The sequence below is a fragment of the Prionailurus bengalensis genome, chromosome A3 (genome assembly GCF_016509475.1).
Source record: "Prionailurus bengalensis isolate Pbe53 chromosome A3, Fcat_Pben_1.1_paternal_pri, whole genome shotgun sequence".
Classification (NCBI taxonomy): Eukaryota; Metazoa; Chordata; class Mammalia; order Carnivora; family Felidae; genus Prionailurus; species Prionailurus bengalensis.
Window position 1 is genome coordinate 59,056,255 of NC_057354.1, and position 16,503 is coordinate 59,072,757.

The 16,503-nt window shown below is 46.0% G+C and overlaps 1 protein-coding gene across 5 annotated transcripts in view; it reads right to left on the reverse strand.

Annotated features, from left to right (window-relative positions):
• Positions 1-16,503, reverse strand: part of NPAS2 (neuronal PAS domain protein 2) — a 160,321-nt gene that overhangs the window by 42,897 nt on the left and 100,921 nt on the right. For all 5 annotated transcript variants that reach the window (XM_043603143.1, XM_043603142.1, XM_043603141.1 and 2 more), the window contains exons 4-5: positions 14,655-14,746; positions 9,918-10,007 (exon numbers count right to left, since the gene is read on the reverse strand). In XM_043603143.1, coding sequence (XP_043459078.1) covers positions 9,918-10,007; positions 14,655-14,746 — 182 coding nt within the window. The remainder of the gene's footprint in view (positions 1-9,917; positions 10,008-14,654; positions 14,747-16,503) is intronic.

Sequence of the window (16,503 nt, forward strand, 5' to 3'; positions counted from 1 at the left end):
AACGTGTCACTTGTTCCAATGCAAATGTGCTATGGTATTGCCCATGGGCCCATGAGAAAAGTAAGAGTTAAATTAGACAAATATGCAGACAGTCCCACTCTTCCTGGAGGAGCCCCACCTACCAGCACTCCTGTGTTCTGGCTGGGGCCCCCGTGTGAGCCCTGTCACTCATGTGAAAGGTTGTAAAGAATGTGTGGGGTTCCTTTTCTGACCCCCATTTCCGAATGTCTGTTTATTTCTTAAGATGCCTCCAATCGAAGGAACTGCACTTTTTTTCTGAGTGTTTGGGCACTGTGCATACAAAATGAATAAGATGTAGAATCTAGATATAGCATTGTCCAATACAACTGTCTGTGAAGATGGAAATGGTCTATAATGTGTGCTGTCCCTTACAAGAGCCACCAGCTACATGGCTATGAACACTGAAATGTGGCTGGTAGGACTGAAGACTGAATTTTTAATTGTATTTAATTTTAATGATTTTAATTGGAATTTAAATAGCCACATATGGCTAGTGGTTCCCATAGTGGCTAGTGCAGGTGGAAGCTCACAGAGGAGAAAGAGAGAGAAGACAGGCACGTCTCTTGCTGCCTTAGTCTCCCTCGATAAACTCATGCTTTCATACATTTTTGAAACATGACCTGCAAACACTCTTAAATTTGTATATCCAGGCAACTCTCTGTTGTGTGCCCCCTGAGAACCTGAGATTCACATGCATCCCTAATGTCCTCATTCTTTTGCGCCCATATCTCCTCTTTCCTCGAGCTCAATGTCCCGATGCCCGGTATTGCCAATTGGTCACTTGCCCATCCCAGACACCTTGGTGGCATTCTCAACGTCTCCCCTTCTCACCCTCATCTTCACATCCAAATGATGTTCAAGTGCTGTGAGACATTCCTCCCTCAAATTCTCTCAGATCTCCTCACTTCTCTATTTCCATGGCCTCAACCCCCAGTCTAGATCACCATCATCTCTTATCTGGGGAATGAACTGACCAAACTGGTCTTCCCACATTAACTTTTGTTCCTGTCCAACTTATTCTCCATCAGCAGCCAGAAGGAGCCTTGTATCATCAGATCAGGTCACCCCCTTGCTTAAATCTATCTAGCAGCAGGGCACCTGGCTGGCTCAAGCCTTACAGCATGTGACTCTTGATCTCAGGGCTGTGAGTTTGAGCCCCATGTTGGGTGCAGAGCTTACTTAAAGACAAAACAAAACAATACAAAACAAATCAAATACTGTCAGTCAGCTTCCAAATGCTCCCATGACAAAGTCTGAACCTCCCCATTCACTTCTGAGGCTGCGTATTACCCACCCTCTAAACTTCCTTCTTTCCAGTCTACCAGGTTTGCTCTTTCCCACGCTGCACTCTGAGGTTGGGACATCGTGCACTGCTCCTTTTGTCTGGCTAACTTTTGTGCATCCTTTAGGTCCCTGCTTTGAAGGTACTGCTTCTGAGAATGCATGCATAAATGCCACCCTGACTGCTGTGGCTCTGGCCTCTGAAGCCCCTTACTATGCGCCATATTGAAACTGCTGGTGAAGGGCAAGTCTGCCTAGACCACACTGGCCTGTGTCACGACAAGGTGGGGAGAACCCTAGAGGTTGGGACTGAAAGCTGGCTCTACCCCCTCAGGGCTGTGCTTTGCTCAACCAAAAGAGAAGGAAGCCAGGAGCTACTGGTCAAAGGGCACAGAGCCATCACTCAATGGATGCTCAGTGTGATTAAGTGTTTAATAACCCTTTAAGAAAGTTCTTGTTTTCTTGTTCGTTCACATGCTGATGTGTATCCTCTGCCTGCCCCATCCAACAGGAGCCCCAGGAGAGTAGGGGTCCTGTCTGCCTTCATCTTGATATGCCTTCACCTGACATCTAATGGTGCTTGGCCTTAGGAAAAAAAAATGCATTAACTAGCTGAAAGAAGTAAAAGGAGTAAAAACAAGACACCCCTAGAACACTGAGCATGGTGTGCTGAATCCAATCATAAGGACCGAGAGGCTTTCAGGAAACAATTCCCACAGGCAGGGATCCTTGAGTGGGATCTGGGGGACAAGATGGCGTCTTCAGGGCAGCCAGGGTGCTCTAGGCAGGGGGCACAGCATGCACAGAAACATCACAGGGGAGGGAGGAGAGCAATGGAGGCAGGGATTGCAAAGGGAAGTGAGGCCAGAGCAAAGAAGGTTGCAGAGGAGAGAGTGCCCTGTCCTGTGTGCCTGGGATGGGGAGATGGAACCCACTGAGGGCCTAGAGGAAGGCACTGTACCAGTGCTTTAAAGAAATCCCTTAAAGTTTCTAGTCTGAGGAGGGAGGGAGCACAGGAAACCAGGCTAGAGATGGTCAGAGTCTGAGTAGGCACAGGGAATGGGGAGATGTAATGCACAGGAGAAGGGAGAGTCCAAACAGGTCATTCAACAGCATAATCCACCCAACACTGAGGGCTACTGTGTGCCTGCCAGCCACTGCCTTTGGCACTGGGAAGAAACACAACGAAGCAGGCAAGCCCCTTCCCTCTCGCAGCCAGCATTCTAGAGGCTGTGAGGAAGGGAGATACCAACTTGGTGGCTGATGAAGGACAGGAGGAGGAAAGGAAGGGACTCCCAGCTCCATTGCATCCTGGCTTGGCTTGATCTCTATTGGCAAAGACTCTGCAAACCCTTCACTAGCCTGTGCTATCATTTTCTCATTGAGGCTTTCTCCAAGTTCCTTCTGATGTTCTTGATTTTATTGTAAGCGCATTCCCTTTAGTTTTTTAGATGCTGACTAATGCTCAAAGACAACAGTATTCTTTCTTCTTAAAGACATTCCAGATACAAGAAAATGATAACGAAGTCACTCCATGGCCTTTTCTTGGAGAGCCAGGTGGAAACCCCTTCCCCTGATGTATGACAGAGAGCAGGGTTACAGGGCTACCTGACCTTGTTGCTCCTGTGGAAGGCAGTTGGCAGGTCACAGGGCTGTGGGGGCACCTCAGGCTACAAGTTCTGCAAAGAATAAAGGTGAACCCTGGATGGAGATTGGTGGGAGGGGGGAGGCTGTGAGGATTATGAGTTAATACACGCATGAAAAGGGCTCAGAGCTGTGCTTGGCACAGAGCAAGCTCTTTTTCTCTTCACTGTTACATTACTATTATGCTATTTCAACATGACAACCAGCACAAACAATGATAATTTGAAAATTTAAACCCTAACGCTTACCGGAGAGTAAATTATATATGCAATTGAACTGTCCCTTGAATGAGCTGAGCTCTGCTTATTAAAATGACAGCAATTACAGAGACAAGGGAGGGCATTTGCCATCTGCAGCTATCTTCATAGCTGAATCACAGTGTCTAGAACACCATTTACCTGTTGGAGGTGGAAGGTTCTCATTCTCAACTTACTGGGATGTCCTTGGCTGCTTTATCAAGAATCTTTACCAAGAATACTTTCAATACGAATGCCTATTCCTAAATTCCAAATTGCATATCTCCCATGTTTCTTCTTGGGGCCCCATGGGGGCCTGGGGATGATCTGGAAGCGCTTCGGGAGGCAGTGAGGCATTTTCCTCTCTCCCTACAAACCAGCGGCACCAGATTAGTCCTACCCAGCAAAGTTAGGTGAGAGCCTGCACAGGGAGCACACAGAGGGTGGCCAGCTGAGTTGGAAATGAGCTGGGTGGACACGCTGTCCAGCAATGTCCCAAACAGGCCCTGGCAGTTCTGGCTGGAGATGTGTTGGCCACAATTGCAAAGGGCAATTGTGGGAAGTCCTGGAGAAGCTTCATACTGCGAAGAGGCAGGAATGAGCTCAGGGAAGCAGTCAGGCCCTTGATCTCCCTAAGGGGCCAGGAAGCTGGAAGCATCGTCGATATGCTTTGATGCAATTTAGATTCGGAATCAAACTGATGGCCAAACAGTAATGCTTTCAGAAGACAGCACTGCAAGTGGCTTTGACCTTAGAGTAGTGAAGAATTAATTAGGGTATAAAAGGTACCAATTATGAAGAATCTCTATTCATGAAAAGAACTGAGAGAGGGAAAGGTAAGCCACAAAATGAGAGAATATGTTTGCAACACACACACCATGGTGTTAAGTCCTAAAATTAAGGTTCAGTGTTAACTGCCGCCTTGTCACCTGGCAAAATCAGGAGGGCCTCGATTTTGCACAACTGAAAGTTCTCCTTCACACTCTGGCTCTATGGATAAGGTCCCCTAGCTAGACAGTGCTCCTTATCAAGGGGGACAGGCACAGTTCCTGCTCATCCCTGACTAGAGGGTTTAGTTCCCTGCCAGCCTGTGGAATTATTCAAACAAGCCAGTCTCACTCCTGTGGGGATCAGGGAGTACCTCACCCCCTTGTTACTATGAAGCCTGCTTCTCACAGCCCCTGCTGGTTCACTGTTCCAGAGCGCGGCCCCGTGTGGCTGTGCGTCCTCGCCCTCCAGGTTGTAAGCATATGTGACTTAAACAGCTATTGAGCTCACGTGTCCAGTATTGGGTGTTGTGTGTTCCACCAAACCTGTATCCCTAAGGCAGAGTGAGTAGGAGGCAATTCAAATGACCCCTGACACAGGATGAGTATTGAGAACATGGAAAGAATGCTTACAAATCATTACAAGAAACAAACTAGACAATCCAGTAGGAAAATGGCAAAATACCTGAACAAGCACCGTGTTCACAAAAGAGGAAATCCAAACGGCTAACAAACATATGCGAAGATGCTCCATCTCATTAGCAATGGGGGACAGACACAAATCAAAACTCCATGAGATGCCCTCATGCATTAGGTTGGCGAACAGTAGGAAGCACGACAATCCAAGTTCTGTGGCACGGAGCACTTGGAACTCAACTCTGCGGGTGGAGGGTTGATGGGTGCAACCACTGTTAGCGACCTGGTGTTACCTAGTAGCGGTGAGGGTGTACCTACTCTATAATCCAGCAATTCTACACATAGTCCCTATAGGATGCTTGCAGATGTCCATCAGGAAACACACGCAGCATGTTCACAAAAGCCCTTTCTAAGACTTCCAAGCTGGAACAGATGCAGAAATTTTAGCCCATTCCTCCAGTGGAATACTGGGCAACAGTGAAAATAAACCCATGACAGCCACTACTAACGGTGTGGGATGGATGGATCTCATAAACCATGTTGAGCAAAAGGAGTACATTTCCTATGGCTTCTATTTTACATGAAGTTAAACAAAAGGTAGTACTGAATTACAGTGTTCAGTGACAGATCACAAGTTGGTAGAACTGCAAAGAAAAACAAGAAAGCAACGATCTCAAAAGCCAGGAAGATGGTCACCTCTGGCTGGAAGGTGGGGGCATGATGGGAAAAGAACAGACAGGAGCTTCCACGGTCCTGGCTATATTCTGTTTCTTCACCTCAGTGACAGCTACCTGTATGTTCCTGCTCACTTTATCGTCAATTTAAAAACTGAATGTATGTTTTATACATACTTTTGCATGTATGCTTTATAAAAATCAAAAGGCACATTAAAATAAAAACAATCTAACTGGTGACCTGGACTCTTTCAACCTGTGACCAACTCTGAGCTGCATGAGGCCACACCTGCCACACCCCTCCTAGACAGAGGGACCCCCAGCTTGGCCCCCACCAAGAGCCACCTTTGACCAGGTGACTGGGATCAGGTAGGTTCTTCCAGCAGGTGAGGGCAGGTGGAGGGGGAAGGGAGGGCAGAGCGATGTTTCCTGGAAGGTGTTTCACGGACTTGCTGCTACATTGTGTGGTAACACAGCCCAGAGCTCTGTCTTTCCTATTCGTGACCTCCTCTCCCTGCTGTGACCCTCACCACGGGAATTTGTTCCCTTATTCCACTTTGATCTTGCACTGCTTGCTGGAGCTTAGGAGAACCAGCATTCCACAGAAGTAATTTTTGGTCTGTAGATTTCTCCAACTTTATAATCACTCATGCCCTAGATTATCTCCCACTGGGGAAGTGGTGTTGTCCACGCCCATGTTTCTCACTTCTGAGGCACTTCCCAGAGCTGTTTGCAATTGCTCCTGAGGTAGCAGTCCCATTTAAGACCTCAGCCCATCACCCAGTGAACACTTAGCCACATGGGGTCTGTGCTCAGGGCTGGAGACAGGACTTCTGCTTTATGGGCCTAGCATGATCCCCCTCATTCAGCAAACATTGCAATCATTAACGAATCAAAACAACAACCTGGGAAGATTTTTTAGAAACTCAAACAAAAGTCCAAACAGGAAACACAGATTATGCCTACTTTGAGTCTCTCATTTGGTTCTGCCTCAGCCATATGATTCTTTCCCAAGTCTGTCAGAGGCATGTGACTTAGAGTCCCTTAGATCTTTCCTGGAAAGTTTTCATTTCAGAAGCTCCCTCTAGCCCTTGGTCTTCCATCTGCACACTCATCCGCCATGCCCATGTTTCTTCTTTGACCACCTGTGTTCATTAATTCTAGATACTGAAATGTACTGGTGTCGCCACCACAGGAAAGTTTTGACTTTGTCTTAACATCATTTTCTTCTTTGAGCTATTTTCTTCTTTTTTTCTCTATCAAGTTGGGAGAGAAAGTTCTAGCATGTTTCAGCAGAAGATTGCTATACAGAAATCTATCACGGGAGCTTTTGCCATGTCTGAGTTTCTGGTAGTAGGAAGGGGACAGAGAGACTATAAACCTGACAGTCTCAAAATAGAAAGGAATTCTTGTTGCTTTTTGTCCCCCAACCTTCCCAATCATGGATGGGCCTCCAATCCCAGGCCACGCAAGTGATAGTGGGACCTAACCCCTGGTGTGCCAGCCTTTGATACCGATGGGGCCCTGCTGCCGGGGTCCACAGCCTCCTGCTCCCTGCCCACACTGTGTCTCTGTTGGACGTGCCCTCCCTCAATGGCCACCTCTCCCACGAAGACTGACCACTACCTTTCAGTTCCCCATCCTCTCTTCTTAACCAGTCTCCCTACCCTGAGAGTACACCGAACTTTACTCTGTCTTATATAGAATTCTGAGTAGTGGTTAAGCAACCAATCCTAGAGTCAAAATGCCTGAGTTCAAATTCCAGCCCCACCACTTACTGGCTATAGAACCTGAACCTCTGTGTGCCTTAGCTTCTTCATCTTTGAACTGGGGTAAGTACCTATCTCACAGAGTCATTGTAAGAATTATAAGGGTAAGGAGAGCGAATGTGATATAGCTCTAGCTCTGTGCCAGGTACTAAGTGCTTTACACATATTCACTCACGGGAGGCACTCTTAGTGGTGCCTGGCACATAGTAAGTGCTCAATACTTGTTGGCTATTTTCCGATTAGTCCCTAATGGTTTTACAGGTGAAATCTCTCAACAAAACTGCAAACCCTTAAGGGAAAATAATCTCACGTGGGCCTTTCGAAAGGCTGCGTTGTCTGTGGACAAGCTGTGGACAAGTCCTCGGCTCATGCTGAGTAGTAACTAAGTCAGACTCAAAGTGAATTAAACCAAAAGCAGAATTCCCAAATGACAACTCCAACCCTTGGCATCAGGAATACACCGGAGCCGAGTGGTGATGAGCTTGGGCTCTGCAGGCAGTCATGTCTGGGTTAGGCCCTGCTCTACACTTCACTGGCCGGGCCACCTTGGGTTTCCTTCTTTGTAAAATAGAGGGGATAGAGGTATTCTTGGATGGGCTCCTCTGCTGAACCAGCCGGTGACTGATTGGCACCTGGGAAGCATCCATCCTTAATCTCCCTTGTCCACCCACGAGAACAAAGATGCAAGCAAAAAAAAAGAAGAAGGTGATGCTCTGGATAAAAACTGGATAATATAAGTTAAATAGAAGTTAAGTTTGGGGATTGCCCATCCTGAGCTCACCTCCCCTGGCGAGATTTTAAGGGCTGACTCTATGTGTGTCTGGGTGTGGTCTGTGTATTGACAGATGCTCATGATTCATATGAGTCTCTAGCATTGATAAGCCAGAGACAGGGTCATTTCTGATCCTTCCAGAGTTACAGAATCATTCACATAGGTGGTCCTAACATGCTCCGTAATTTCAAATCAGAATTCCAGACTTACTTTCTGACTCCCCTGTCATGTATAGCAACTGGGTCATCAGATAATTACTAAAGCATAAAGCAGAACAGAGCAAATCCTATTTGCCCAAACATCTCTGGGCTCCTGCATCTCATTCCTGGGTCATTAAGGAGGCTCCATGTCATTGCTTTCAATCGGTGCCTGTCATGACCCCAGTCCATCCCTTCAAGACAAAACACAGACTCCTCCGAAGAAGCACCCCGTCACTTCTTTTTCCTCAGCCACCTCAGGTCAGCCCAAAGAAGCTGGGCTGATTTGGTGGGATCACTTCTGTGTTCCTCATATCGGCCTCATCACTATTCTAGCCTCAGATAAAACCAGGGTGAAACTGTGCTTTTGTCTCCTTGGGACTAAATGAGAACCAGCCTCTCTGACAGCTATCAAGAGGAGATAGTCCCACCCCCCACCCCCCACCCCCCACCTAACTCACTTGGAGATGGTGCAGGGAGTGGGCCAAAACACAAAGGTTAGACAGATTATGGGGTAATTCAAAGGCATCTGCCTAGCAAGGTAAAAACTGTTTTTTCTGGGCTACGTCACACAATGACCAAGCAAAGGAAAAATGTGGACAGTGGCTTTGATCTCCACACAGTGTCATTTGCAGAAATGATGCAATGGGGAGTGGCTTCCGAGGACAAGTGTAACCCAGGACAACGTGGAATCCTGGGCCAGTAGCAAAGCTGGGCTCATCACCCCAAGGAAGCAGAGCTGCTCACAGAGCAAGGCCACGCTGCTCTCTGTCAGGTGCAGCTAAGGAGAGGCGGCCATGGTCCTCCAGTGTCTTCCTAGCCCAGGATTTCCTTTGTACAGGAACTAGGGGAAGCAGTTACCCTCCTTATCACATCTGCTGGCCACCCATCCACCCATGTGCGGGGAGTGGGAAGTGGTGGGGTTAGGTGGTCTGGCAGGGCTTGCTGGGAGGAGAGAGAAGAGAGGTTTTTATCTCATTTGGGATGCTCCTGGTAGAGCTGTCATTCAAGATCACACTCTGTAGGAATAAATAATGGTATGGCAGGAAGTGGAAGGCTGGCCAAACGCCTTTGAGAGATCACCAAGGGTGGACCCTCCACAGGCTAGGTGCTGCTTGGTGAGTGGGGGTTAGCAGGGTGCCAGGAGGAATTATGTAGAGAGGAGGAGGAGAGGGAGAGAGGAGGAGGAGAGGGAGAAAGGAGGAGAGGCAAAGAGGCAAGAAGGTAGCAAAAGAAGGAGGAATAAGGGGAGGGAAGAGCATCTAGGATGGTTTTTGTCAAGCAGCACCCACCCCCACTCTGAGCCTCCACCTGGCTCCCCTGGACAGCAGGGCTTGTCCTGGTGCCCACACCCTTCTCATTCCCCAAGGCCTCCCTGGTCCAACTACATCCTCTCAGAATAGTTCAACTCTTCCCCCACCCTCCATCCCCCCATCACAGATCCCTTACTACCATTAAGTGTCACCACCCACTTGTGATCTCAGACATGTCCTCAGTGATCCCCAAACCACGCCCCATCACCATCCATCTGTTGTACATTCCTCCACCAGCTCTGCTTTGACCCAGGAAGTCAGCTTTTCCCTTGGAGGGACACCCATCAGCCTCGGTACAGGCTCTAAGATCTGCTAACTGTGCTGGGACTCTCTCATCGGTTCAGCTGGGCTACAGAGGGTGAGGACCTGCTCCCATGTCCCCCTGACAGGTCGGGGTTTGCCAAGATCTTGGTGCCTCGCTTGTTCCAGAATGGCACATGCCTGCGTCTGCCCTTCCTCTAGAAGGGAAGTTCTTGCTGAGAACACCATTAGCTTTTCTTACGCACACACCCCCTCATACCTACGTCACCCCTGATCTGAGATCTGAATGGTTCTCAAGGTAAGATGATAATGTGTACTGGCAAAGGTCAGCAGAGCAGACACTTACCGGTAAATGCCCCAGGAGAGGCGTGATACTGTCTGAAACATAGAGGATGCTGCCATCCGTGGTCACTGCGATGATGAAGCCGTCTAACGCCTGCGGAAAATGCAACAGTGGAAGGCTCCTTAGCCGTGCTTTTATGGAGGAGGATGTCACTGAAGCAAAGGACCCCCTGTCACGACACTGACTTTGTGGTGTAACTCTTAGAATATTTCCACAAATAACCTCCCCGCACTTTTCAGCCTCGCACAGGAGGATTTCATACGCGGATTCCTCTAGCCTAGGCAAAGTGCTTGCCAAAGCAGTAAAGGACTCCCTGGAATCCTACCTGTTGATATCATGAGACAAAATTTAGCCATGGAAACTACCTAAGTAGTGTTTAATGATAAGCATCCCGTTGGGCTAAATCAGAAACACCTCAATTACCATTAAAAGATGTCAGTGATATTGTATGGTTCCCATCCCTCTACCTTCAATATGGCTTTGAGTTCAGCAGGAAACATTTACCGGAAGATACTGGACCTAACAGATGCATTAACAACTGTCAGTCAGGGTCAACCTCTGCCTTCATTCATTGCCATAGGAGGAATACCTCCTGGAGGAACTGTTTGTAAAGAACATTCACATTACTTACTGAGTGTCTACTGTATGTGAGGCATGCTGCTGTAGATGCTTCTGATAGGAAAGAAGGGGTGGAGGCTGCCAATGTTTTTCTTTCTTTCTTTCTTTCTTTCTTTCTTTCTTTCTTTCTTTCTTTCTTTCTTTTCTTTTCTTTTCTTTGAGAGAAAGTACAAGTGGCGGAGGGGCAGAGAGAGGGGGACAGAGGATCCAAAGCGGGCTCTGAGCTGACAGCAGTGAGCCCGAAGCAGGGCTTGAACTCACAAACTGTAAGATCATAACCTGAGCCGACGCTGGAGGCTCAACCACCTGAGCCACCCAGACACCCCAGCCGTCAACATTTTCTTACAGACACCTTTGCGGTTTTGTTTTTAGATTCTTTACTGGATTCTCATGATGCTTTCATAAGATCTGCAAGGTGATTTCTAAAATTCAGACTATGTAATTCTGAATGGGGTCCTCTTGGCTACGGGCTATATAGGTGCCCAGAATAGATGGAAAAGATGAAAACAAAGCCCATATCACCAGAAAACAAATCTCTGAGCGAGTAAAAGGCTCAGGTGGATAGTTACTGTAAACCTATCACTGTTGCTTTATTGACAGTATCTTTGAAGTAACATCTTCTCTGAATGTGAGGATTTTTCTGCTTTAAAGGGGGAAAAAAGCCACACTGAAATATGTGCTTAGAAAGTTTTGGAAACGTTTTGTATGCATTCAGCTAGTTCCTCCCGGGTGTTACTGGAGGTCTGCACTGCCAAAAGGGCATGCATTGTCTGTTAGGTGGGTGCAGCTAAGTGCACTGCAGCAGGAATCAGAAACAGTCCGCTAACTGCACACAAGAGGCATTGTGCCAAAATGGGAGGGAGTTCTCTTCACCAGGAAAATGCACACTAGGGTCATGTGTTATTTTATACTTACATATGGCAGGATATAAGACTGAAAACTAATATAAAGCATGTTTCTTAAGGACCTCATCCTTTTGGATTACATCAGTGTTTTTCCATGAGGGGCAAAGCGACCCCTCCCCCCTGCCCCCATTAGGGACATCTAGCAGTGTCAGCAGACATCACTACTGGGGTGGGTGCTGCTGGCATCTAGTGGGTAGAGGCTGAGGATGCTTTGAAACATCTGACGATGCACAGGATGCCCCCCCCCCAACAAAGAATGATGAGGTCTGAGATGTCCATAGGGCCGAGATTAAAAACCCCCCAATAAAATTTGTGGGTCATGGGGAACACAGAGGTACATCCTGGTGCCTTTTGTTTCTTTTCCTAATTGGTTTTTTTTTTCAGTCATATTTTCAGCCCTCCTGGCGGTGAATTTTACAAGGTGGGGCCACTGTTGAGGATGTCAGCTGGACCTTTTAAGAAAAAGTGGGGCAGAGTACTGGGAAAATAGAAACAGTACAAATGATCTTCTTGCACAGTGAGCCCAAGCCCCTCTTGGATTTGTAAAGCATATGGGTGTTAAAGAGCTGAAGGTATTTATAGATGGAAGATAACTTTCATCAGCTTATTGGCGTTTCCCATCCAATGCGCAAGACGTGCGCTGAGTCACTGCTTGGAAAACGCTTGCTGTGGTTTTAGAAGGTCCCCTCAGTACCATCTGAGTGACTCAACACTCTGTGACTGGGAAGTCATGCGTCCCTCTCAAAGTAAAGTTGACTGTGATAACAGCTTCGGAGACACCCAAAACGCCATAATGGCCCAAATTTTATACCTGCCACATGCCAGAAAGACATGAAAACACCCCTTTATGTCAATTCCTGGGTCTGATGCTTCTTGTGTTCCCTGGGACAACCTCTGGGGTGTTGGAAAAGATCACTATAGCTTTTCTGAATAAAATTCAGAAGAAGTACTACAAATTCCTTAATTGCCAATCAACAAGAGCTTTCCCTTCTTTCCTTCCCTTCCTCCTTTTCTTTCTTTTCTTTCTTTCTTTCTTTCTTTCTTTCTTTCTTTCTTTCTTTCTTTCATTCAGAGTGCAAGTGGGGGAGGGGCAGAAAGAGAGAGGAACCTCATGGTCATCAAGACATGGCATCTGAATCCGTCACATTCCCTGAAACGGCTCTGGAAAAGGAGAGGGCTGTGCAGCTAGAAAGAGACACAAACTAGTTAGAAATTGCCTAGTGGCAAATGGTGACAACATCATCCTGTGGGGGCCACTCCAGGGCCCAGGCCATCTAGGAGAATATACTGGAGGTACAGTTACTCATCACCAGGTCTGTGTCTACTGAGGAGCAACAGGTTGGAATAAAAGTCTAAAACAAAGATCAATCAGAAGTACTAGTTGGTGGGTTTCCCAGACTCCTCAAAGCTGCAACGTGTCCAGAAGACCTGCTTGTTGTACAGTCTTAATTTCAGGCTTAATTCACTCACCTAGCATGATTCCTTTAGATCCACTTCAAGAAGTCTATACTGGGAGCAGGGGAAAGTGCATAAAGAATATACATACAGGGGCGCCTGGGTGGCTCAGTCGTTTAAGCATCTGACTTCAGTGCAGGTCATGATCTCACAGTTGGTGGGTTTGAGCCCCACATCGAGCTCTCTGCTGTCAGCACAGAGTCTGCTTAGGATCCTCTGCCCCTCTCTTCTCTCTTTGCCCCTCCCCTGCTCGTGTGCTCTCTCTCTCTTTCTCTCTCAAAACAAAATTTTTAAAAATCTTTAAAGAATATACATACAAATCTAAAAATCTTTTTCTAGAAATTCCAGTCTACTGAATCTCAGTCCTGCCTTTCAGCCCAAATATGTATCCATTTTTAACTTTATAAAAGTCTTGTTTCCTCAAACACTTTTGATTTCTTGAAACTCAGTGGGAAAGAAAGAAGGCTGTGCTACACATTCTGAAAAAGAGGCTGGGTGCTATAGGGTTATGCGTTTTAACTACTGTTCCCTAAGAATTAAAAGATAAAATGGTTTATGTAAAGTAGCATAATGATACATTAATTCAACATTATATTTCGCAAGCTGGTCTAAATTTAACATACTTAAAATGCATTGCTTCTGGAGAAAGTTCTGTATTTTCTTTAAATATAGTTCACATGCAGATTTAAGTATCTTTCATTTTATGCAAATGTTCATTAATGCGCTTATATTTCATAATATTTGGACATCTTCGTTCTGGCACTTTCTTACTCCAGTACTTTCTGTTTTCTGCATAGTTAATCTATGTAAATTAAAGTTTACATCAGTCTTGTACAGGCACCTAAGAGGAGATACAGAAAGAAGCCACTCTCCAAAAACCCTGCCAGGAACCACGGACATGCAGCCAGTGCCTAACTTCCTTTCGCCGAACTCATTTGTCCCTGTTGCCTCTTCTAAGTCAAGGGCCCAGACATGTCAGGTCTGGAGGCTTCTCTCCCTCCACTATCAACGTCCATGTGCTCCCAGACTAATCCCCAGTTTAGAAGTCAGAACACCCAGCCACACGTTTCCGTAGCGACTCATCCTCATCTGTGCAGTTTCACCCAAATGTAAACACAGGACATTGAAGAAGCCCACTGGCCCGGATCAGCCAGATTTCCACAAATACAACCCTGGAGATGGACGTGGGCACCTAACTTTCTGGAGGAAGACACATGAGCATCTTTCTCAGCCCAGAAAGGGCAGCGAGGCACAGGGTCACTTACAGTTGACACCCACATGCCATGTTGATGTAACAGAACTCAAGTTCAAAGCCTAACTTGAAAAGAATTTTGTTTTCAAAACGTGTTCTACTAAGGGAAACATAATCGCTGCATTCTAAGGAGGAGACTCTCTGAACCAAAAGTCAGTGCAGAGACGTAATTCTTCCTCCCCCTTCTCCTCTGTCTACCTACCTGCATCCTTGCCCTTCCCAGCTCCAAGATTGGGTGTCCCTCTGACTGGGAGCCCAAGAGTGGGGTTCTCCTTGCAGTCATGGATGCCCCAGCACACACTCACATTCAGTTTGGGAATTCTTGCTTTTACTGCCAAACTCAGTAGCCAAAATATAAGCAATAGCATGCAGAGCTCCAAGGGGTATCTGTTTCAAGACCTCTTTCCAGAGTCAAGAATAGTTGTTCACTTTGGGCACAGGGTCTTATCTGGAACAAGCAGCTACATTTTGATTTGCAACCAATGAAGCTAATTTGAAAGTGCATTTCACCTCCAACATCAGCTGGGTGAATTCTTCATTACTGAGGAATGAAGGCTTCCAGTCTTGCTGAATATCACAGATTTCCGTTTGCGCTGAGACTTCTAAAAAAAAACATAAACTTTTATGTTAAAAGTCACCTTGGAATTAGAATTAACAAACAAAGCATGCTTATTTCTGTGTAATTTTTGTGTAAACTTCTGTGTCATGTAAAGAAGCCAGTATAAAGAAATATGTTACCCTGATTTCTAAGGACTAGGGACTTTGGATGTAATAGACTTAAAAAGGTCTCTGGGTGTTTTCACACCCTTTTAATGAGGTTCAGGAGAAGAGCGCTCCACTCTCTGCATGGCTGGAGTGCCTGCCAGTAGCAAGCAGCACAAAGCCCTTGAATTTCTACAGGACAAAGCCCACCATCAGCAGTTGGGGGTTAGGTAGTTGTCACCTATGAAGGTAATGGAAACATCGACTGGGATGGTAGGACGAGTTCCTCAGCTGCCTCTTTATGGTCAAGGCAAAGCAAAACACTTTAGAGATCTGGGGTTTTCAAAATTCCAGAAACATCTTAGACTTGTAGTAAATGACCTACTGTGTCTATGCAGGATGTAGTGTAGTTTTCAGCATTTCCAGGTACTGAAGTACAACATGTTAGACAAATATATGTTACTTAGTGGCTTTTACAGCCAGAATTTATTCTTGTCAAACTTTTTCTATATTTATCTATAATTTTCTTGTTATGGTGACTACCTTGTACTGAAGATGTTATTCACATTTGTAAATTTAGTAGTCATTGGAATACACAAAACTCCTTATGTACCCTAGTTCTCTTGCATTTTTGAAAGTGTATTTTTTATTACTAAAATGTTCCTAATAATATTATTACAGAGAGATCAAATGCCATATCAGATATATTTGTTTTTCCTGCAGTTTATCCTCCATCTTAACCAGCATTTTGCTCCACTTTATGCAGTACGAGGTTTCTTTAGGGATTATTTTCTTGGTGCTCCCAAGATGGTTTCTTCTTCCAAGATTCTAAATGAACAAGCTATTTCTGCCACTGTGGCCAGAGGCTGCACAAGGTGAAATGCATCCTGGGAAGTAGAGGCAGTGTGCTACACGCAATTCTGGGCCAGTGTTCATTCCGGGGTGCCAGCCAAGGCAAGGAAGAGAGGGTGAAACTCTCATTTCCTCAAATGGTTGCCACAGTTTGACCACTTAGGAAAGAAATCTACCAAGGCCATGTTAATAAATAAATGCCATAAAGGTCTCCCCCTTTCCCTAACACATAAACTCATCTGTAAAGTTCTTTTGACCATTAGGATCAAGTTGTAGATTAACTGTCCAGGAGAAGAGTCTTTCCAGGAGTCCAAAGTTGGTTTAGACAATGGTTCATTCAACTTAGCAATAAAGGAAAATGAAAGACCCATTTCTTTTCTGTAAGTAACTTTTAGATCATTCAGTATGGCTTAGATACTTTCCAAACACCAGCATAAGAATAGAGAGCAGCCATTTTATTCACTTTGTATTTCAACAATTTGATTGTAATCGTTAGAAGTTAAGGCTCAATTCACAGCATATTAATTTTTAAAATGTTTTCTTCTGAGAGAGAGACAGAGGCCGAGACAGAGAGAGAATGAGTAGGGGAAGGGCAGAGAGAGAGGGAGACACAGAATCTTATCCAGGCTCTGAGCTGTCCGCACAGAACCTGACGCAGGGCTCGAACCCACGAACCATGAGATCATGCTCTGAGCAGAAGTAGGATGCTTAACCAACTGAGCCATTCAGGTGCCCCATCAATTCACAGCATATTAAAAATGCGTGTGTGTGTGTGTGTGTGTGTGTGTGTGTGTGTGTGTGTGTC